The 25,171-nt window shown below is 36.4% G+C and overlaps 1 protein-coding gene across 7 annotated transcripts in view; it reads left to right on the plus strand.

Annotated features, from left to right (window-relative positions):
* CCDC171 (coiled-coil domain containing 171) overlaps positions 1-25,171 on the plus strand; it is a 419,844-nt gene that overhangs the window by 30,868 nt on the left and 363,805 nt on the right. For 6 of the 7 annotated variants that reach the window (XR_007518562.1, XM_049894821.1, XM_049894820.1 and 3 more), the window contains exons 4-7: positions 2,361-2,535; positions 9,387-9,577; positions 12,131-12,262; positions 21,754-21,900. Coding sequence is in view for 6 of the 7 variants with exons in the window: in XM_049894821.1 (XP_049750778.1) it covers positions 2,361-2,535; positions 9,387-9,577; positions 12,131-12,262; positions 21,754-21,900 (645 nt within the window). In the remaining variant the exon portion in view is untranslated. The remainder of the gene's footprint in view (positions 1-2,360; positions 2,536-9,386; positions 9,578-12,130; positions 12,263-21,753; positions 21,901-25,171) is intronic. The other variant, XM_049894824.1, reaches the window with a different exon arrangement.

A 25,171-nucleotide genomic window follows, 5' to 3' on the forward strand; every position in this document is an offset into this window, starting at 1 on the left:
ATCGTATACCACAAACCACTAGTATCCCATTTCTATCTGCAAGGAGGTCTTCACTCTGTTAAGGCTCAACTAGGTTAGCCACCCAGTATCAGAAACCCTTCTTGAGACCGGTTCTGATTGCAAGAGCAATATTAGTGTTGAGCCAGGAAAACAGACACCACTCTAAGTCTTTCAATAAAGGGACATTAATAGAGGTAATTAGTTATACAGGCACTAAAAGAGCTGAACAGAGCCCTGCTGGTGCAGTGGTTAAGTGCTCAGCTGCCAGCTGAAAGGTCAGCCGCTCAAACCCATCAGCTGCTCTGCAGGAGAAAGATGTGTCGGTCTGGTTCTATAAAGATTATAGCTTTGGAAATGCAGTGGGGCAGTTCTGCTCTCTCTTATGGGTTGCTAGCTATGAGTCAGAATCTACTCAGTGGCAGTGGGTTTAATGAGTAGAAGAGCTGAAAAGACAAAGTGTGTTAAGGCAACCCAGAAGGAGCCCTGGTGGCACAATGGTTAAGTGTTCGGCTGCTAACCGAAAAGTTGGCACTTTGAACTCATTCAGCGGGTCTGTGGGGAAAGACCTAGTGATCTGCTCCCATAAAGATTACGAGAAAACCCTATGGGGCAGTTCTGCTCTGTCACATGGGGTTGCTGCGAGTTGAAACTGACAGGATGGCACCAAACAACAAGGCACCCCAGAGAGTAATGGCGTTGGGAAGGTGCTTCTACTTCTGAGGTTTATGAAAGCCAGAATCTTTTGGAGAGAGCTAGGGCCACAGAAGAAGGGATTACCTGGAAGGATCTGCAGCCACAAAGAAAACAGAGATGCTTGAGGTAGAAATACCCTGGCTTCTCTTCTTCTCCTGCCTGAAGTACTCCATAGGTCTTTCCTGTTGTCTAAACTTACTGAGGAGCCAGTTGTTAAGGAAACCTGGGAGATGTAGTTCCTATAATACGGAATGACTGGCACATCTGAGAATGCTCAGGGTTAACTTTATTTTTATTAGGGGAGAGGGAACGGGCGCATGGCGGGGGGCCGGAGTGGTTCTGGAGCAAACACTGGAGTTACTTTGAATTTGTCGTTAAGGTAGTTCTGTGCTTTTCTTTAAAAATTTAACTATTAACAGGTATTTGTAAGTTCTTATTTTGTAACCACAAGTGTTTTGAAGACATTCACTTACGTAAATTTTTTTATTATTGGAAATCATTATATTCTTTAAATAAAGGTTTTTCATATTGTGATAAAATGCCATTTTAACCATTTTTAAGCATACAACTCAGTGACTAATTACATTTTCATCACTATTGATTTCTAAAAAATTTTCGTCACACCAAACAGAAACTCAACACCTCCTAGGCAGTAACTCCCGACTTCTCCTTCCTACCCATCCCTGGTAGCCACTGATAAACTTTGGGCTGTGTGTATTTGCCTATTCTAGATATTTCATGTAAGTGGGATCCTGCAGTATACGTCCTTTCGTAACTGACTCATTTCACTCAGCATATAATGCTTTTAAGGCTCATTCGTGTTGTAGCATGTAGTAGAACTTCATTTCTGTTTATGGCTCGATAATGTTCCATTGTATGTATATACCAGATTTTGTTTATTCCTGCATCTGTTGATGAACACTTGGGTTGTTTCCACTTTTTGGCTATTGTGAATAAAGCTGCAGTGAACATTAGTGTACAGGTATCTGTTTGAGTCCCTTCATTCACGCCTTTTGAGGTTGCTGGGTCATATGTTAGTTGTATTGTTTAACTTTTTTAGGAACCACCAAAATGTTTTCTACAATGATTGCACCGTTGTACGTTCCCACCAGCAATGGATGAGGGTTCCAGTTTCTGCACATCCTGCCAATACTTGTTATTTTCTGTTTTTCTGATAATAGCCATCCTAATGGGTATGATAGGAGCCCTGGTGGCAAAGTGGTTTAGAGTCCAGGCTGCTAAACAAAAGGTGAACAGTTCAAATCCACCAGCTGCTCTTTGGAACCCCTATGGGGCAGTTCTGCTCTGTCCTGTAGGGTTGCTCTGAGTCAGAATCAACTTGACAGCACACAACAACAACAAGTGGGTATGGTGTGGTAGGTATAACTATTTCTGATTAAAACTTTAGATTTCTCTTTAATAAGAAGTTCATATAAGAATTTTTTTTTAGTGGATTCTCTCACATAAGATGATGAGTGTCAACTGATGAATAAGACTAGTGCTTCTTTTGCGGTTTTTCAGAAAGTATAAGTTTATAAATTCTTGGCTTATTTTGTAAATATTATGGAAACAAGTTCCTCTAAAAAATTTAAGTGTTGAGTGCATGATATCGTAATACTGGAGGCATATTTTAATATTGGTTTCTGATATCAGAAATCTGTTTTTAGCTGGCAAGCTATGAGGGCCAGATTGCCAAGCTGCGATCCGAGGTTGAAAAAGGAGAGGCGTTGCGACAAAGCTTGGAATATGACCTGGCTGTCGCTAGAAAGGAAGCTGGTCTCGCTAGACGGGCTGCTGAAGAAAAATTAGCTGAGGCACATAGGATCCAAGAAAAACTCTGTGGTAAGACTATTTCTATTTCTTCTCATGTTTGGGGTTGTAACATCATTGTATATCACTGTCACTGTTGTGTATACATACAGGATCAGAGGTAGAATTTTGATTCACTGACTGGCCTTTGATAGACTTTACTTGGCGTGTAAAGTATTCTGGCAATTATGTGAACATCTATCTACTTCATATTAATTTATTTTAGTGTTGTGCAGGTATGGGAAAAGGGACTCTAAATTCTGTTAATCACTGCCCTGGCCAAAGGTATATATATATTTTTCTTTTTTAACTGTATTATGCTTTAGGTGAAAGTTTACAGTGCAAATTAGTTTCTTATTCAAAAATTTGTGCACAAATCATCTTGTGACATTGGTTGCAATCCCTGATTTCTGTCAGCACTCTCCCCCTTTCCCTTTCCATGCAGGGTTTCCCATGATCATTCATCCAGTTTTCCTGTTCCTTTGTACCTTCTTGTCTTTGCTTTTGGGCAGGTGTTGCCCATTTGGTCTTGTGTACTTGACTGAACTAAGAACCACATTCCTTGGATGTGGTATTGTTTGTTTTATAGATCTGTTCAATCTTTGGCTGAAAGGTGGGCATCAGGAATGGCTTCAGTTCTGAGTTAGTAGGGTGTTCTGGGGTTCTTCCAGTCTGTCAGACCAGTCAGTCTGGTCATTTTTTTTTTTTTTTTAATTTGAATTTTGTTCTACATTTTTCTCCCACTCTGTCTGGGACCCTCTGTTAACATCCCTATCAGAGCATGGTGGTAGCCAGGCACCATCTAGTTCTTCTGGGCTCAGGCTGGTGGAAGCTGTGGTTCATGTGGTCTGTTAGTCCTTTGTACTAATATTTTCCTTGTGTCTTTGGTTTTCTTTGTTCTCTTTTGCTCTGGACGGGATGGAACCAATAAATGTATCTTAGATGGCCAGTCGCAAGCTTTTAAGACCCCTGAATGCTACTCACCAAAGTAGAATGTAGAACATTTTCTTTATCTACAGTGTTATGCCATTTGACCTGGATGTCCCCTGAGACAATGATCTCCAGCCCTCCGCCCCAGTAACTTGATCCCTCAAGGTGTTTGAATGTGTCTAGGAAGCTTCGATGATTTTGTCTTGGTCAAGTTGTGCGGACTTCCCCTATATCATATATTATCTTTCTCTTAATCAAAGTGGCACAGTGGTTAAGTGCTATGGTTGCTAATCAATGTGTCAGCAGTTCGAATCTGCCAGGCACTCCTTGGAAACTCTATGGGGCAGTTGTATTCTGTCCTATAAGATCGCTATGAGTCTGAATCGACTCGATGGCAAAGGGTTTTTGGTTTGTTGTTAATCAAAGTTAACACTTGTCTACTATCTAGTTAGTGATTTCCCCTCTCTGCTTCTCCCATCCCTTATAACCATCACAGATTGGTTTTTTTTTCTGTGTATAAACCTTTTCTGGAGTTTTTATAATAGTGGTGTTATACTATATTTGTCCTTTTGTGATTGACTTATTTCACTCAGCCTAATATCCTCCAATACCCTCCAGATTCATCCCTGTCATGAGATGTTTCGTGGATTCATCATTGTTCTTTATCTTTGCATAGTATTCCATTGTGTGTATATAACATAATTTGTTTATCCATTCACCTGTTGATGGGCACTTAGGTTGTTTCCACTGTTTTGCTATTGCAAATAAAGCAGTGAACACGGGTGTGCATATGTCTATTCATGTGACAGCACTTATTTCCTTAGGATATATTCCTGGGGTGGGACTGCTGAATATTATGGTGTTTCTACTTCTAGCATTTTAAGGAGGTGCCATATCATTTTCCACAGTGGTTGTAACATTTTACACTCCCGCCAGCAGTGCATAAGAGTTCCAGTCTCCTTGCACCCTCTCCAGTATTTGTTATTTTGTCTTTTTTCGTAGTGCCAGTAATGTTGGGGTGAGATGGTAGCTCATTGTAGTTTTGATTTCCATTTCTCTAATAGCTAATGACTGCAAGCATTTCCTCATGTGTCTGTTAGCCAGCTGAAGGTCTTCTTTGGTGAAGTGCCTGTTCATATCCTTTGCCCATTTTTTAAATGGATTTAATTGTTGATGAATTGTTGAACTATAGATTTTAGAGATTAGACCTTTGTCAGATATATTATAGTCACATTTTTTTTTTCCCCATCTGTAGGTTGGCGTTTTACTTTTTTGGTGAAGTCTTTTGATGAGCAAAGGTGTTTAATTTTTAGGAGCTCCCAGTTATCTAGTTTATATTCTGGTGTTTGTGCATTGTTAATTATGGTTTGTATTGTATTTATGCCATGTATTAGCGTTGTCCCTATTTTTTCTTCCATGATCTTATCATTTTAGGTTTTATATTTAGTCTTTGATCCATTTAGAGTTAGTTATTGTGTATGGTGTGAAGTATGGGGTTCTGTTTCATTTTTTTACATATGAGCATTCATTTTTGCCGGTACCGTTTGTTCAAAAGACTGTCTTTTCCCCATTTAATAGACTTTGGGCCTTTGTCAAAAATCAGCTGACCATAGGTGGATGGATTTATGTCTGGGTTCTCAGTTCTGTTCTTTTGGTCTGTATGTCTGTCATTGCACTGGTACCAGGCTGTTTTGAGTACCGTGGCTGTGTAGTGGGTTCTGAGATCAAGTAGTGTGAAGGCTCCTACTTTGTTCTTTTTTTTTTTTTCAGTAATGCTTTGCTTATACAGGGCCTCTTTTCTGTTAATCACTTTTTTTAGAGCACTTGCTCCATGAATGGTCAGCAGAATTGCATAGGATTTTTTTTTTTAATACAATGGAATTTTGTTTTAAATGCATAGTCTAAATATGTATGTAAATATATATTCATGCTCAGCATTTGAAGAAAAAATTCAAGCATTTAGTTGCAATATTGAAGGATTCTATGGGCAAAATATTAAATGATACAGGAAACATCAAAAGAAGATGGACAGAATATACAGAGTCACCGTACCAAAACGAATTAGTTGACAGTTATTTCAGGAGGTAGCATATGATCAGAAACTGATGGTACTGAAGGAAGAAGTCCAAGTTGCACTGAAGGCATTGGTGAAAAACAGGGCTTCAGGAATTGACAGAGTACCAACTGAGATGTTTCAACAAATGGGTGTACCGCTGGAAGCGCTCACTCGTCTGTGCCAAGAAATTTGGAAGACAGCTACCTGGCCAACTGACTGGAGGAGATCTACATGTGCCCATTCCAAAGAAAGGTGATCTAACAGAATGCAGAAATTGTCAAACAATATCATTACCGTCACACACAAGTAAAATTTTGCTGAAGTTCATTCAAAAGCAGTTGCAACAGAACATCAACAAGGAACTGCCAGAAGTTCAAGCTGGATTCAGAAGAAGATGTGGAACAAGGGATATCATTGCTGATGTCAGATGGATCCTCGAAAGCAGAGAATACCAGAAAGATGCTTACCTGTGTTTTATCGACTATGCAAAGGCATTCAACTGTGTGGATCATAACAAACTATGGATAACATTTCAAAGAACGGGAATTCCAGAACACTTAATTGTGCTCATGTAGAACCTGTACATAGATCAAGAGTCAGTTGTTCGAACAGACCAAGGGGATACTGCGTGGTTTAAAGTCAAAAAAGGTATATGTCAGGGTTGTATCCTTTAACCATACTAATTCAATTTGTATGCTGAACAGATAATCCAAGAAGCTGGACTTTATGAAAAAGAACATGGCATCAGGATTGGAGGAAGACTCATTAACAACCTTCAATATGCAGATGATACACCCTTTCTTGCTGAAAGTGAAGAGAACTTGAAGTACTTACTGATGAAGATGAAAGACTACAGCTTTCAGTATAGATTATATCCAACATAAAGAAAGCAAAAATTCCTCACAACTAGACCAATAAGCAACATCATGATAAATGGAGAAAAGATTGAAGTTGTCAAGGGTTTCATTTTACTTGGATCCACAATCAATGCCAATGGAAGCAGCAGTCAAGAAATCAAAGAATGCATTGCATTGGGCAAATCTGCTGCAAAAGATCTCTTTAAAGTGTTAGAAAGCAAAGATGTTACTTTAAGGACTGAGATTCACCTGACCCAAGGCATGGTGTTTTCATTTGCATCATATGCATGTGAAAGCTGGACGGTGAATCAGGAAGACCGAACAAGAATTGATGCCTTTGAATTATGGTGTCTGTGTCTGCCAAAAGAACGAATAGTTCTATCTGGGATGAGGTACAGCGAGAATGCTCATTAGAAGCAAGGGTGTTGAGACTTCATTTCATGTACTTTGGACAAGTTATTAGGAGGATAAATCCGTGGAGAAGGGCATCATGCTTGGTAAAGTAGAGGGTCAGTGAAAAAAAGGAAGACTGTCAATGGGATAAATTGACACAGTGGCTGCAAAATGGTCTTAAGCGTGGGAATGATCGTAAGAATGGTGCAGGATCGGGCAGTGTTTCGTTCTGTCGTATGTAGGCCTACTATGAGTCAGAAGCGACTTGGTGGCATCAAGGAACAACATTTATAAAAGTAATAACCTTCATTTACTATGAGGAAATTGAAGTCCAAGGAAGATGGGTAGTTAATTGTCTTAAGTCAAAAGATTTTAACAAATACTTTACAGAGGAAAAAATAGGAATGGCCATTAACCGCCTGTAAAAATGCTTATCGTCACTTGTCATTAGGGAAATGCAAATGTAAACCACCGTGACTACCAGTACACACCAATTACACACTCTTATCGGATGGCTCTAATTGAAAAGACGGTCAATACCAGATGTCGATGAGAATGAAGAATAATCTGAACTCTTGTACTTTTTTATTGGGAGTGTAAAATGGTATAGCCACTTTGAAATACAGCCTGGTAGTTTCTTGTGAACTAAGTATACATTTATCCTATGAACTAACAATTTTACTCTTTGGTATTTCCCTATGAGAAAGAAAAACAGCTAAGAATTTCATAGCAAATCCATTCATAATAGTCCTAAATTGGAAAAAACCGATGTCCATTAATATGAGAATTTAGAAATAATTTGTTATATTCAAACAGTGAAATACTCAAAAGCAGTAAAGAGGAACCAACCACTGTTACTTGTAACAACTTGGATGAATTGGGAAAAAATTACACAAAGTTAAAGAAATTTTATACACAAGAGGATGTCCTGTACAATTACATTTATATGAAGTTTTGGTAGGAAAAACTTATTTTTGATGAAAAAAATTCACAAAAGTGATTGTGTCTGGGCTGGGTTGACAGTTGGTACTGACCAGGAAAAGTCATGAGTCCTCTTTTTGGGTTGATGGAAATGTATTTTGATAGGGGCTCGAGTTACATGAGAGCCCTGGTAACACAGTGGGTAAGAGCTGGCTGCTAACCAAAAGGTCTTCAGTTCAAATCAACCAGATGCTCCTTGGAAACCCCGTGGGACAGTTCCGCTCTCTCCTATAGAGTTGCTATGAGTAGGAATTGACCAAAGAGCCCTGGGTTTGGTTTTTGGTTGAGTTATTGGAGTGTGTGTACTTGGCAAGTCTCTGGATCCCTGTCAGTCTCTCTGAATGGTAGACTTAATATTTGTATGCATTTTACTGTATGTAAATTTTACCTGCAAAAGAATTAAAAACTCTGTTTAATGCTGTGCATGCTGAATTATTTAGGAGTGAAGTGTACTGATGTTAGTAGCTTGCTTTGAAATGCATCAAAAAGTGTGATGGAGTGATAGATGGATAGATGAATTGATGCACGAATAGTTGGATGATGTGTGATAAAGCACGGTGTTAACAATTGTAGAATCTAAGTGGTGGGTATATGGGTGTTCACTGTAAAATAATTCCAATGTTCTGTAATTTCAAACATTTGTATAATAAAAATTAGAAGATGGAGTTAAAAACAAACTAACAGAGTTTCAGAGTATTAAACAAAGATAATTTCACATTGATTGAAGGAATAGGAGAAGTGACAAGAGAGAAAATTTTGGAAGCTAGGAAGCAAATGGATGAGGGATAACTCATTTAGCAGACCTGAAACATCAGAGTCCTAAGCCAGGAGTGAGGAGAACTGGCAGACACTTCTTAGTCAGAAGGCTCATGAACTGACAGTATCAGATAAGTTTGGAATTGGGTGTGGGAGTAGCCCAAAACACATTGCTGTCAAGTTGATTCTGACTCATAGTGACCCTATAGGACAGGGTAGAACTGCCCCATAAGGTTTCTAAGGAGCACATAGTGAATTTGAACTGCCAACCTTTTGGTTAGCAGCCAAGCTCTTAACCACTATGCCACCATGGAAGTAGCAGTGGAAGAGTAAAATAAGGGAGGGTTAGATGAAAGCTGTTTAGAGGCAGTGAGTACCATAGGTTCCCTTCCCAAGAGCACCCTGCTGTGGGGCTGCTTCCACCTCCTAGTTGTAGTCAGGAGGCTTAATCTCTGTAGATGGTAAAATAGAGGATCACCAACCAGGCCAAAAAAAAAAAAAAAAAACTGCTATCCTGGCAAAACAGGAAGGTAGCATAAAAAAAAAAAATACTAAATGCCAAATATGGGAACCATTCCTGCCAGCTTGATTTATCTACTAACTTCCCCAAAAGCTAGCACCAAATTCTTACATTCCATGTGGGAACTTGGAAGACGGTTTAGGAATATGTCACACCATTGAACTGCAAACTTATCTTTGTATGAAGTGGAAGAATTGATTGAGAAAATACTAGAATACATTGGTTCAGTGATACTGAGCTTTTCAAAAGTTTACTGATATGATGAGGTTAAATTTTTGTCCTAAAATCACACTGTAAATGGTGAAATCAGCTCCAATGCCTAAGTTTTTGGACTCCTAGTGATTTAACTCATGGCTGTAAATATACCATTATTCTTTTGTATTTTTAATAGCTCAGAATTCAGAACTTCAAGGAAAGGCAAATGAGATGGAGAAAGCATTTCAGACTTCCCAGCAGAAATGGAAAGAAGAATGTAGAAGATTTGAACGTGATTTGGAGGAAAGAGACAATATAATTCAAAACTGCAATAGAGAATATGATTTACTTATGAAAGAAAAAAGCAGACTAGAGAAAACTCTACAGGTAAAGTAGTCTTTATGAAGGAACTTTACTATGTATAATATTCTTTGAGATGGGTTAGCAATTACTTAAAGTTATCCCTGGAAAGGAAGATAACTACCAGAGAGGAATAAAATCTGATTTTGTTCTTTCTCTCTTTTTCTTTTTATCCCCTCTTTTTTTCCTTCCTTCCTTCTTTCCTTTCTCCTCCTTCCCTCCCTCTCTCCTTCTTAAGGGTGTTCTTGCCCATCTCTTTTGTAATATGCTTTAGCAATATGCTAATGTGCATAGTTCTTTCATGAAAACAGTTTGAGATAAAAAAGGAAAAAAAAACTTATATGAGCATATTGTAAGAAGATAAAAACCTATATATAGTCCTTTTGGTCCAGCAATATGGAAATTAGAATTTTATATGTATGGGTCATAGGTTTTGGTCTGAATATAAAATAAATATAGAAAAATACTTTTATATCTGATGTAAACCCATTATCTCTGAAGAGCACATTCTATATAGATATATATGATGTGTAAAATATTTAATGAATGTTTACTAAAATTATTTTGAGTTATTTATTCCATTTTTTTTCCTTTTTACTCCCTAAAGTAGAAGAAAGATTTTGAATTCTGTATGTTTGCTTTTTTTTTGAAGTACCAGTTTAAATTAAAAAAAAAAAAAAAAAACCCTGATAATAATGCTATCCATTTACCGCTTGTGTAAATAGCTTTTCAGAATTCTGGAAATATATCTTCACTAAAAAAATAACTGTAAAAGCTTTGGCAGAAGGGCTCCCAGACATTCTCAGCATATCTACTTTTCATTTTCCCTGGGTCACTAGTTGGTCTCTTTTGTTTACTGATGTATTCCCAGGCCCTAAAATAGTGCCTGGCATATATATTTGAATGGGTGAAGTTTAGGTGGAGGCTGGTATTACAGATCTCTGGTTGTGGGGGCCCTATATAACCTTCCCCATATAGAAGGACTTCGCACTGTGGGGGAAGGAGCATGACGATAACAGTATTCCTTACAATGAGTTAGTCTTCACTCAGGATAGAAAGATCTTGATATGATCTTGATCAGCTACTTAGGAGAGCTCAGCTTTGATATTAGGCTATTGGTTTTTACTCTGATCTGCACAGAGACCTTTGGGGAACTTGGGGTTGAATTGTTATTGTTAGTTGCCATCAAGTTGATTCCTACCCATGGCAACCCCATGTGTGCAGAGTAGAACTGCTCCATAGGGTTTTCAAGGCTGTGACCTTTTAGAAGCAGATTACCAGGCCTGGCTTCTGAGGTGTCTCAGGTGGGTTTGAATTGCCAATCATTCAGCTAGTAGTCATACGCTTAACTGTTTGCGCTACCCAGGGACTCTCGTGGTTGAATAGGAGCCCTGGTGGCACAGTGGTTAAAAGCTACAGCAGCTAACCAAAAGGTCTGCAGTTTGAATCCACCAGCTGCTCCTGAGAAGCCCTGTGGGGCAGTTCTCCTCTTTCTTTTTTGGGGTCACTACGAGTTGGAATCGACTGGATGACAATGGATTTGTAGCCTTTGGGAGAAAAAAAACTCAAGGCTATTTGAGATGACTTTCCATTAATGAGTTATGAAAGCAGTCTTTACTGCGAAGTTCCTTTCTGCTGTTATATGGACATGGAAGGCTTTCTTTCTCTTTCATATAAACCACAGAATTTTTCTCCTGGTGTTATCAGGGACTTAGTTTTAAACCATATAGGTTAGAAAATTGGGCTTCTCAGGAAACCTGCCTTTTACATTTTAAAGATTTTGAACCAAATTAGATCTTATAAATACAGCATGACTAAGAAAACCCGAAAGGAAAAAAGCCTTTTGCAAATATTGTTTATCTGTAGAACTAAAAAGTAGTTATGTTCCGAACTTAAAAATAATTTTTTTCCCAAATTTTTAACACTCTAGAGTTTCCTTATCCTGATTTGTTGCATGCAAGTCCTTCTTTTTCTCTTTTTGGAAATACATTGTTCTCTGTCACATTTATATATAAACTAAAGGGATAATCCAAACCGCTTGTTCATGGTTAAAGATTGCCATATTACCTGGAATCTGCTTTGTTTTTGTCTCTTTATCACACAGTGCTTTTTGTTCAATCCTCTGATGTTAAACAAATTTTTCAGAACCGGGTCAAAATATATGCCTATATATATTAAACCAAAAAAACAAAACAAAAAAAAACAAACCAAACCCAGTGCCGTCGAGTCAATTCCGACTCATAGTGACCCTGTAGGACAGAGTAGAACTGCCCCATAGAGTTTCCAAGGAGCACCTGGTGGATTCGGACTGCTGACCCTTTGGTTAGCAGCCGTAGCGCTTAACCACTACGCCACCAGGGTTATGTTGCTTAAATTAAATGGGTAACCATAGCTTCTTATTCATATCTATATCCCGATAATCAAAATATGGTAGTTTTATTAGTTATTTTAACATGAATTATAATGAGTTTTAACATTCGGTAGGTAAGGAAAGCCTCTTTATGTATTTAAACTGGGGATGAAGGAAGAATGGTAACTTTTATTGATCTAATAGTAAAGCAAGATTTTATTCATACAAAGGAAGCATTGGAAAAACATCAGCAGGAGAAGAATGAGATGGAGTCTCGTATCAGGGAGACAGCACTGGAGGAGTTTAGATTACAAGCAGAACAATGGGAAGCGGAAAGAATGGAGTTACAGTTTATAGTACAGGTATCTTAAAAATAATGATTCAGTTTCTTAAATATGTCGTTTTAGTGCTTATGATGTTAAAAATTACATTAATGGACTTATTGCCTAGCTCGCTCAAGGGGAAAATAATTCCTGGTCTTTGATGTCAGGAAAGCCATGTTTCATCTGTAGTTACTTGACAAGCGGGGCAACTGTTACCAACAGATACCATTTGTGTTACAGTTGGGTGACTTCCGTTGCATACATTATGTGATTTTGAGGAGGCCATGTATACATTTGGTATTTTATTTTTCCAATTTAAGATGTGAAAATGTGAAACTAATAACAGCCTTTAATAGGGCAAAGAGATGGAAAAATAGGATTTGAGATATTAAAGGATTCTTATAAATCATGTAGTATAGTGGTTTTTGAACTCTTTTGAGGGGAGGTGCAAATTCTTACTCATCCTTCATCCCCCCTTTCTCAGACATGCTTGTGGAACTCCCAAGACTTCAAAGAGTCTAGTTTGAAAATCACTGATCGCTTAGAAGTTACTGATGTATTCAGATTATAGACTGTTGAGTGACGAATGTAGAAAAAGACTACGAGTCCCCAGATTCTCACTCCAGTGTACTTTGATTATATATGTTATTTTGAAAGAGACATAGGAGAAATTCAAATTGCTAATTATGTTACTGTATATTTTAAAGGAAATTTGCAGTTAACCCCCTTTAAGAAAAAAAAAAAACTAACTTAACATCTTATATAAGTTTCTGTCTCTTCTTCTGTTATTTTGCGGTAAGTCAAACAATATGTCTTATATAGGACTTTTCTTTTAACCCAAATGACAAATTGAAAGTCTCTTATAGATGTCAAAGAAAGACATGTATTATCACAAAAATGAAAAAAAAAAATCTAAAATAAATTTTTGTAATAACTTTGTGTTAGAAACTCAACTTTGCAAGACAGAAGCTGACCAAAAATGTAGAGGCATAATAATGAGGCATAAAATAAAAGAAGGCATAAGAATAAAAAAAAAAAAAATTTTTTTTTTAAGGGAGCACCTTATTTCTTTAAGAGTGAAAGCTGGCAGTGGTTGGTAGAAATGCTGAATTTGTTGTGTATGTACATATTCAGAATACCAAGAAAATCACAGCTTTTCCCAAACCTTTTGGTTGCAGTGCTCAGCTTCCTACCCCATAAAATCTGGGAAAGACAGTTGTTAGGTGCCATGGAGTCGATTTCAACTCATAGCATCCCCATGTGACAGAATAGAGCTGCCCCATAGGGTTTTCTTGGCTGTAATCTTTATGGAAGCAGATTGCCAGGTCTTTTCTACACAGAGGAGCTGCTGGGTGAGTTCTAACTGCTGATCTTTTGGTCAGCATTTAACCATTGCATCCCTGTGGCTCCTTGACCTCTCTTTATCTCTTTAGACTTCATGATATTCTAAGCATCTGCTTGTAATTTGTGTAGTTCATTAGTTCATTCATTCATTTATTCATTCATTCCCCAAGTACTTATTGAGTCCCTGCTGTGTGTCAGGAAGTATGAGAGGCACTGATGACGTAAAACAGGTCAGGATATGGTTCCTGCCCTGGAAGATCTTTCAGGAAGATCTTTCATAGTGGGGAAGCCAATGTGTAAAGAGAGAAAGTATATAGTAATACAATAAAATTATGAACAAAATGTTAAGGGACCATAAAAGAAATTGATTAACTGCTGCCTGGGAGACTTGGGAAAACCTTCGTAGGGCAGATGACATTTGAGCTATTGTTGGTAATTTTCTTAAAGGCTACCTGCAATAAACAAACAAACATAAATAAATAAAAATAACCCCTTCATTCCTAAACACTCAGAAATCTGCAGAACCCCTAGGTAGGTGCCTGAAACTTGTAGCATACAGTTCGGAGACGTGTATTTAAATGTGTGAGTGATGTGACTTGAATCAGGCTCCTGATCAATCTTAGAAACCCCAGGTAAAGTATATGTGCTTATGCCAGACTTTGTATTATATGGTATTAAAATAATTAAAAATTCTGTGCCAGTCTTTATTTTGTGTGAAGAAGAATTGGGGAATATACTCCCTAGTTACTAGATCTCTTGCTTTGCTGTTTTGTAAGGTAAATTTTATTATGTTTTGTAACTGACAGAGCTCTCTCAATTTCTTGTCCATTTAATATTAACAAAAGAAAACTGCTTTTCCTCTAATAAAGCAAGCATAAGAAATGATTACCTGACTTTCTGTAAGTCTTTTTTTTAAACAACTAGAGGGATAGAGGAAAATTCTGCCTTCTCTCTACTGGCTGTTGATGGGTTAGGTTTCCATCCTATAATTAGGTCTTAGTGTGTAGTTTTCTCTTTGTGTAACCCTCTAAGGGAATTCAATTTTATAAATAATTTTTTTTTTTTTTTTTTTAACTGCTTAGTGAAACTCCATCTTTAACAAAGCCGGTGTAATGTTTCTCTCATTTAGGCTTTTGAATTCGAACCCAAACAGAAAATCTTAATTTTATGCCATGTTCCTTTTCTTTCCCGGAGGAAAGAATTAAATAGAGGTATACTTCTCTGCAAAGTTTTACTGGAGTTCAAATATTTCTTCAGTTTAAGATAGTATTTCTTTTTCTTTTTTTTAAAGCCATGCCCTCTTTTGATAAATGTAAAATGTAAAAGTTTTTCTTTAATGGTCTTTGAAATTTCAAAACAAATCAAAGCCGTGGTAATTTTGGAAGAAAGTATTTTCTGTGGATCTCAAAAAATATATATTATTTTATTTTTGATCTTTATTTATTTTAAAATTTTAATTTTTTATTTCAAACAATTAATGTTTATCTATTTTTTTATTCTTGCAGTAGCACTGTGAGCTTTGTGGATGCTTACTTGTCATAAGCTTTTCTATTGTGTGCAGTGTGGGGCAGACAGTGGTTAAACTTTGTTTTTAAACCACCATGTTCCCCCTTTGTCATTTTCCCATTTCATTGAAATACAGAATTTATCATTATAAAGTAGAATTGAAAACATTTAGAAGACAAATATTTTCTCATTTCCAAAATACTACAGCTCAACTACGCACTAAAATGATCTCTTCACTAATTGGCTAAATTTGGTGTATATATCTAGTGACAAGGAGTGAGGGAATTTATGATGGTAAAGAGCATGGGAAATGTGGAATGAATATAATACCATGAGCTAAAAGAAGAGGGGGAAGCAGGAGAGGCAGTGAAGAAAGGCATCAGATGAAGCTTAGCATCCGTCGGCTGTGTGAGAAGACAGCGATTAGGGCTTGGCGTGGGACTTGTAAAAGACTGACACTGTAAACACAATTGTGATCTAGGAACAACTTGGAGAAAGTTACAGGAAAAGGAAGCGTTTAAGAAGTTTGCCTCAAATGATCTCAGGCTGCAAGGAGCATTTCTTTGTAGTTTCCAGGGAAACTGTCTGTTGATTCTCTGTATAAACAAATGGCATAGAAAGTGACTCTGATGCTGGTATTGCCTGATTTTTCCAATCAGTAAATATTTTAGTACTTAATTTATAAATTAAATTGCAGAAATGTCCATAATTTAGGCAAATTTAAAGCAGATCTTTCTTCACTTGCAATCCCACTCCTTACCTATGGATATATGTTATTGTAGGTACCATTGAGTCGGTTCCGATCATAATGACCCCATGTACAACAGAACCAGACACTACTTGGTAGTTCTACGCCATCCTCATGATCCTTGTTATGCTCGAGTCCACTGTTGCAGCCACTGTGTCAATCCATCTCATTGAGAGTCTTCCTCTTTTTTGCTGACCCCCTGTTTTACCAAGCATGATGTCTTTCTCCAGGGACGGATCCCTCTTGATAACATGTCCTAAGTATGTGAGACAAAGTCTTACCATCCTTACTTCTAATGAGCATTCTGGCAACACTTCTTCCAAGACAGATTTGTTTGTTCTTCTCTCAGTCCATGGTACATTCAGTGTTCTTGACCACCACCACAGTTCAAAGGCACCAATTCTCCTGCGTCCTTCCTTATTCATTGTCCGGGTTTGTAAAAAAAAAGGCAATTAAAAACACCGTGGCTTGGGTCAAGCGGACCTTAGTCCTCAAAGTGACATCTTTGCTTTTCAATACCTTAAAGAGGTCTTTTGCAGCAGATTTGCCCAATGTAATGCATCTTTTGATATTTTGACTGTTGATTCCATGGGTGTTGATTGTGGATCCAAGTAAAATGAACTCTTTGACAACTTCAGTCTTTTCTCCGTTTATCATGATGTTACTCATTGGCCCAGTTGTGAGGATTTCTGTTTTCTTTATATTGAGGTGTAATCCATACTGAAGGCTATGGTCTTTGATTTTCATCAGTAAGTGCTTCAAGTTTTCTTCACTTTCAGCAAGCAAGGCTGTGTCATCTGCGTATCTCAGGTTGTTGATAGATACATAAACCTGTATTAATATATTCAAATAAATGAAATTTATATATCTCAGTAATATTTTATGTTCATCTTTCGATGTCAGTACATTATTCTTTCAGTGTTTGTGGGGTATTCTGTAATATGGATGTTCTAAATATATTTAAGCAATCCTTTATTGATGAACATTTTATTATTTCAAATTTTTTGCTCTACTTAACACTCCTGTCCCTATTTTTGAGCACTTACACAAGTGATTTTGCTGTGTAGATACCTAGAACTGTAACTGATGGGTCTGAAAGCTTATGGATTTACAGTTATGGTAGGTATTACAAAAAGTATCAGTTTATACTCTTCGACAACAAATACTGTTTTTAATTGGAGAATTGTGCTTTGGAGATTGAGAAGGGGAGCTTCTTCTGGTTTCAGGAGTTAGCCGTGTAAAAGATTAAGGTCTCGTTGTAGCTGTATTGATGTATTTCATAAGATAGAAAAGATGAGTATTTTAGCCCTGATAACTTTTCTAGCTGTACATGTATAATTCTTTAGAATTAGAGCCGTATTTTGGATTCTGAGAAATGTTGTTTACATGTGTACATATAAAGAATCGTACTTTTTGGGCTGTTTCTGGAATATGTAGAAAGCAAGCAAGCTTATTTTATAACAGCACAATGTGGTTTCCTGTGATGTTAAATGTCAGCTCAGAAACAAGCCTTATTTAAAAATATTTTTAAGCTCAATATCTCCCTCTGGTGGAGAAAAGGAAGAAACTCTGATTTCCAATGTCTGAAATATGGTTTTATTTATTATAAAAAAAACCATACACAAACATAATGTCTTTCTCTCTCACACATACTTTTTATTGCACGGATTCAGACAGCTTTTGCTTTGATTAGAAAATAAACTCTGTGACAAAAATTTTAAAGTACAATTTATTGGAGGAAGGCAAATTAATCTTGACATAAACTACATGATGTTGAGTATCTTCACATGTGCTTTTTACGTTGCTGATGGCAACATTGTTCATTAATTATATAAAATCTGCATTCCTTCTTTCTTATGTATGACGCCTAAAATCTTTGCTCAATTTGCAAGTGGTCTGCTCATAACCGCACAGCGATTCCCTTAAATGCTTCAGACGGGAGAGCCTCCTAGCCTCTGCTGCGGTTGTCTCTGTGTGTTGGGACGTGTGTTCAGGGCTCTTGCAAGCGGATTAACACTCTGCTTTAGCCTTCACTGTGGGCACGCACGGCAACTTACCTGGCCTTCTAGCTTCCCGGGAGTATGCCAGAGCTTTTCAAAGCTCCTAAAAAAAACCCAAACCCGTTGCCCTCGAGTTGATTCTGACTCATAGCGACCCTATAGGACAGGGTAGAACTGCCCCACAGGGTTTCCAAAGAGTTCCTGGTGGATTTGAACCGCAGACCTTTTGGTTAGTAGCCGTAGCTCTTAACCACTACGCCACCAGAGTTTCTTTTCAAAGCTTCTATGGACGTCTTACTTCCTTAATTTTTCGTCATACTTTTATTGATCAGCTTCTTGTTAGCCCCAATTGGTATCTCTGTCTCAGACACCTGTGATCTTAAACAGTTGACATTATTCACACAGAGCTATGTCTGAGTCAGGTCAAATAAAGACAAATCCTGAGGATGGAGCTTGTCAGGGCGCTGCCAGATGGGTGAAATAGTGACAGTTCTCTGTGGATGGGGCTTTTGGAGAGCTCTAAATTTGTTCTAGGAGCTCTGGTGGCACAGTGGTTAAGCGCTCAGCTGCTAACTGGAAGGTCGATGGTTTGAACTTACTAGCCGCTCCTTGGGAGAAAGATGAGGCAGCCTGCTTCTGTAAAGATTACAGCCTTGGAAACCCTATGGGGCAGTTCTACTTAGTGCTATAGGGTCGCTGTGAATTGGAATCCGCTCAACAAAAGTGGGTTTTAAACCCTTTGTACCTCCTTCAGTGGCATCAGGCTGCTGCTGGTTTTCCTAGCTACAGTAGTCCTGAAGCTGTTGATTTTCAAGGTCGCCTGGGTGCTGGGGAGGGGGGGGATGGGAATAGAACAAGTTAAAACACGGACAAAACTTGCTCTTATTCCTGAGATTCAGCTGTTCTTCTTGAGTAAGTGCCTCTTGTATTGTTGCAACTCCAAGTCCTTGGTTAATTTCTGGAGTTATGAAAAATTTGATTTTGACAGTTTTTGCCAGTGTTCTCGTTGCTTTTATCGAGGAGTAGATTTTTGGTGCTCCTCTCTCTGTTGTTCGAGAAGTGCTTAGGTTGTCTGAGGATATTTTGTAGTTTTCTTCTCCTTACATTTCCGTTTCTCTAGGGTTGCTTTTTCTCTCCATTTGATTTGAAATTCTTCTTTGAGGTTATCGATGCTGTGATTGGGAGGTTTTCAGCCATAGTCTTTACTATAGGATGATCTGGCTGAATATTTCAAACAGAAACGTGCGTGCGCACACACACACACATGCACATATGCTTTTGTCTCAAACTAACTTAAGAGGTAGAAAATGCCTGAATAGTTTTATAACCATTGAATAAATTGAATCAATGTTAAAATTCATGTCCCATATTATTTCACTTGACTAATAAGATTCATTCATGGAGGAAATCATTCCAATAATATATAAATTCCTCTGTTGTATGCTGTTGAGTCAATTTTGACTCATAGCAACCCCATTCAACAAAGTAGAACTGACCCATAGGATTTTCTAGGCTATAATATCTACTAAAGCAGATTGCCAGGTCTTTCTCCCATAGAACCACTGGGTGGTTAGAAGCCCAGCGCTTAACCATGATGCCACCAGGTCTTCACAGAAACTCCTCTAGAGAATGGAAAAATCTTGATAGCATCATTTTGACACCTAATGGACAAGAATATAAAAAAGGATAGTTATAAACCAATCTCACTCATGAGTATAGATGCAAAAATACTATACAAAATGTTAGCCAACCAAATGCTGTAAAATATAAGAAGACAAAATATAGATAGGTTTTATACAGTAGATTCAAGGTATGTTTCACATTTGAAAATCAATTAATATGATTGATTACTTAATGTAATCAGTTAATTTTAATTAATTAATATATGTTTTCTTAGATATGTGAATAGAATTCCTAAAAATCACTACTATTTAAGGGGAGAATGTGCTTTTTATGTAGAAATGTGTGTGTATATTCCATCGATGAACATATAGACATTATCACATAATGTCAAGTAGCCGTTAGATCTCTGCATTAAAATTGTGGTTTTAGGTCAGATTTTCATCTACACTCTTGGTAAGTAATATTTAATATAGATCAAGTATTATAAAGTTAAAGTCTTACTAAAATAAACATAATAAGCCCTAACTCCTGGGCCGATGATTTTCCGGTTAAAAAAAAAAAAGATTAAGTTCAAACTTGCATGGAATTAGGGACATGCTTGTTATTTAGTGTAGTGGAATTTGGAATGATTATATGTTGTCTTTCTGTACCATTTATGAGTAGAATGGAAACTACAAGACTCATTTTGTTCTAAATAAATCTCATGAGACTTCCTGAATAATTTCTTTTACTTTATTTAATAAACATTGTTTGAAATAATTGCCATCAAGTAGGATATAAGGAACTTTTGGTTATAGACTCTGTTTTTGTTTTTATTTCCCCAAAGTATTGGGTTTATTTTGTGTTTAACCTTGCAAATTGTTATTTATTCATTTTAAAGTATACAAAGTACTCTACGTGGATGATTGAAAGTTGGAGACTATGTGTTGTAAGTTGAGAGAGCATATGACTTAACAGCGAACTTGGATAAATACTGGTACTATTGAGCGCCTACAGGAGGGGTCCTGTCACGTAGGCGAATAACTTGTATAGAGCTTGATGGTCTTAAAAGTGCTTTCATATATGCAGCAACTCTTACGTGAGGTTAGGTTACATAAGGCTTTTCACAATACTATTTGTTCCTTAACCCAGAGCATCTAATAAAATCTTCTGACTGCTATCTGCTGATTGTGGGCAGAGTTGACATACTTTTGCTCTGGTGCCCAGCTTTGTTCTTATCTATGACAGTTTAATGATTGACTGTGTACAAGTAGGTGAGCTTGTGTATATTAAGAAGTTCCCACCTGAAGAAAATAGTTCTTAAGAGTTTACATGTAGTCAACTACAGAATAGTAGTCTTATGAATGAAGTGGTAATAGAGAGAAGGAATTAAAATTTGTCCCTCATCCCTGAACTGTGGACTATAGTGCTGGGTACTTCCCAAACTAAACTCTTTCATAGAGAATTATATTTGGTGGTTGCAACATACTCACCCCGATTCGGATGATACTTTTGAGTGGCTCCTGATACTTGGAGGCATGTATGAATCCATGTGCGTGTATGTCCGTGAGTAGGGTTTTGCAGGTGAGGGAAGAAGAAGAGGACTTTGTTCAGGGTTTCCAGTGTGAATGGTGAATCTAGATTAGTTTCTGTGGAAAATACCTGTGATATATATGTTAACTTCATGTTTGAACTTTACATAAAATCCAACCCTGATTTCTGAGTTTAGGTGGGAAAGGAGGAGATAGAACTACGTAGAAGATACCTGAAGTTTTTCTTTCTCCCCCAATAGTTCAGCAAAGATTTGAAAACATTTTGAAAAGTGAAGAGGAAATGAAACACAGCCATCTAGTGGATGCAATTTTAAGAACTGTAGCCATGAGCACTTCACGGCCATTACTAGGCAGCCATGCTGCTCATTCCTCATCACGCAAAGTAGCAACATACATTTGGATTGCTAAATACTTTAAAATTTTAATGAGAGGGGAAATCATTATAGGTGTTATGTACTGACTCGTGATGTAAATGTCCTCAGAGGTCAGTTGAAGTCATATAGTCATAGTATGCTATACATCTTTTCAGTTGTAATGTGGATTAGTCAGATTTTTTAACTCATAAAACCTCTGTAGTGCTTTTTTAACACACATCTGTTCTGAAGCATTGCTGGAGCATTTTTTTGGCTTATATCTTTGCAAACATTTTGCTTATATAAATTAACCTATTAAATTAACCCATTAAAGCACAGATTTACTCACTGCCTTATGTAGGAAAATGTTTAGTCATTACACCTTATATAAACTTTATTGATGCAAAAATAAATTATTTTCCAGGAGCAAGATAATGCTGTACAAAATATGCACAAGAAAGTAGAAAAATTAGAAGGAGAACACATGGAGTGCTCTGACCTTTTACGGCGACAAACCAGTGAACTTGAATTTAGTACCCAGCGAGAAGAACGTCTTAGAAAAGAATTCGAGGTGCGTTTTCTCCATCCCTTTAATAGCATATATGTGTTACCGGGTCAGTGATTTAAGATTAGGGAAAGTTTCATTTTGAGGCAAAAATATAAAACTAATTTTGGGGGGCATGTACTTATATTGAGCATTTGACTTCTTTGAAAACTTCGGAATTATTTTGTGTTTTACTTCCTTATTTTTTAAAGTATGCATTTTTAACAGTTAATTCTCATGGACTTTTTGGGAACATTGAGGTTAGTTGTTTACATTTTCAGGTTGAGGAAGCAACACAGGAAAATATTTGGTGTACATAGGTCATAAGTGACAAAAATAATATTAAATTCTAATTTTGTTATTTGACTCATGCCTACTTTTGGTTTTGTGGAACACTTTCTAGGTAAGACTTGAGATGTGAAAAGAGCATTAGTTTATAAATGAAAATATGATTTTTATGAGTGAATGATAAACTGATAGTAACCTTACACTTGAGAGCCATCTAATTTCTTAGTTAATTTTTTTCCTTTTGAAAACTTCCTTGTGCTTTACTGAAAAATGAAATATTTCAACAGGTCAAGCAGATTTCTATCTTAAACAGTTTATAATTGTTATTAGGTAAATAAACATTTATATAAAATTTTTTTTTTTTTAGAGAGAGTATTTAATGAGAAAATGCTAGAGGTACTCTTTAAACTCGCTGCTGTCATTTAATGTTGTTCTGGGAATTTTTATTAAAGAAAAGTAATGAGGAGAATTTATCCCGCCAGAAGTTAATATGTATTATAAAGCTTCAGTAATATATCTTTTTGTTCTATTTCTAAGAATTTTATAGACAGCTATAATCCTCTGACTAATCTACGAGTCTTCGTATTTAGATAACTTTAAACTTTGTTTTTAAATGAGTATATTTTGTATTGACTATTTGACCAGATGGTGACATAATGAATGATTAGTTAAATCTCCATAGGGCATATTATGTTAGTTTTACATTCCATTGTGGAGCCATTAACTACCTGTAATTCTAGGTATTTAAGAGTAATTGTCACTGGTATTTTTTTAAAGGATTAAGTTCAGATGGGATAATAATAAAGAGGAAAATTGCTGAATTTTTATAATAGTACCATATATTATTTTATATCAGTAACACCAGAGTAAACAACTAATAGCCGTTTAGCCTTATAAATGTTTTAAATTTTAGTGAAGCTTTTTAACAGTTGTATTTCATGAAAAGGTGATTTCTTTACATACCTAGCCAAAGGGGTTAATGTATATATACATATATATATTTTTATCTGATAAACTCTATACTGTACTCTATTGTGTAGCGTAACCATCTTAACACGAATCAATGGTCTCTTAGATTAAAAAAAAAAAAGGACGACACTACCCAACCCAATTTTATAAATGTGGTGCTGGATACCACATAACCAAGGGAAAAGTGAACTGGAAAAAGAAATATCCATGGCTATTATAAACCTCTTTACAACTAGGGGAGTTTATTATCATGGGAAATAAGCTTAACTCAATAAGAAAAGAGAAAAGAGAAGATGCAAACCTAATTCTGAGGGAACTGAAGAAACTCATGAAGATTATGGTGGAGGGAGAACAGCCTTTGCAAATAAATTCTGAATTGCTTCTGTCAGTCATATTCTTTGTTATAGTAATATAAAGGGTAGTAGAATGTAATTTTTTTTGTCTAAATGTATGCTAGCTCAAGTGAATAAAGAAAAGAAAAATGTTTCTTACCTTTTGTAATTGTTTGTGAAGACAACCTCATATGATTAATCCTTTCTAGCTATAATGTGTTTGTAGAAATCATTTTTAAATTCCCATTTGCATGGGTTACTAATTATAAAGCAGGTAATGATAAAATCACATGGTTTATATTTTATGGAGAATTTATATTTAAATGTAAACTTTTATGTTCATAATGCATTTTAAAATTTGGAATTCATTTAAAATGGTTAAATACATAACGTTTTGTTATGAGAAAAAGTAAAGATGATTTTTAAAGAAACTAAATTAATTTATTACCGTGCTTTTCAGATTTGTGGCCTATGAATTCTATTCTTGAAATTTCCAATTTTTATTATCTATGGTTTCTTTTGTTATACCTGAAAGTAATAAAACCTTTTTAAAAAAATTAACCTAATTTACAATCTGCGTGATATACCTCATTAGTCATTCCTTGCTGAATAAAAAAAATAATTCTGTGTCCCTCCAGCTATTCCTGTAGTTATCCTGTTGTGTTCATATGTCAGTTCTGAAGCTGGTAAGAGTCTAATTCTTGGCATCCTCTGTGACTTTAACATGAAGGTTCCCACCCTCAGAATTGCACGATCAACCTTGTTAACCACAGTCAAGATTACTACACCCAGAGCTTTTAAGATTTATGTGTTTGGCTATTCCTTGTTTAGTTTTAGAGTAAGACTGTATTAAGTGGGCCTGTTTGTATAAGATAATCTAGAGGATTCTGAAGACGAGTATGATTTGACCATTAAAAATAAGCTACAAATAAGTTGTAATTCACCGTAGAGAAATGTCGGTAGGGTCCGTTAGAGGCAAATCAGTTTTCATCCATAACACAGTTCTTTCCTTGGCTACTTACAATGGAAATGCTTATAGATGTGTCAGAACTCCCTTGGGCTTGGGTATAATGGATAGAACCCAGCAGGGTATCTGGCACATAGTGTTTTGTAAATGTTCCATGTATAGTAAAATAAACATCGGTGAGATGATCTTAAAATGTATAAACCTTTTCATTTGTTTTAACGAATCTCTTAAGTGCTTTTATACAATATTATTACCTTAATGAAATTGGAAACAAATATGACATGTTCGATGTACCCTGAGAATAGATTTCAGTGCACTCAGTGAACTTCTCTGACTAGGAGGTCAGCTATTCACTTTTATAGGACACTCCCATGTTTCAGTCAGAAAGCCCTGTTGATTTTGACTCTGACTAGAATTTGGAAAGTAAGAGAGCTACTAAAAGCAAAAGAAAACCAACAACCTGAAAACAAAACTTCTGAAAAGAATGCTTTGTTAAGATAATTAGATTTAAAATATTACGTACGGTATTGCGTAGGCCTCTTTTATAAAACATACCATGTTGTAAAAGCCGAATAAGAAAATATATGCGAAATCTTTGGAAACTGTATAATATTATATTGAACTGTAGGATTTTTTTCGCCAATGACTGTAATGTAAGTGCACTTATGTAGAAATGACACTTAGCAATGTAAATGTTTAAAAAAAAAATAGACCCTATATTAGGTCAGACTAATTGAAAAAT

Source organism: Elephas maximus, chromosome 9 (assembly GCF_024166365.1).
Source record: "Elephas maximus indicus isolate mEleMax1 chromosome 9, mEleMax1 primary haplotype, whole genome shotgun sequence".
Lineage (NCBI taxonomy): Eukaryota > Metazoa > Chordata > Mammalia > Proboscidea > Elephantidae > Elephas > Elephas maximus.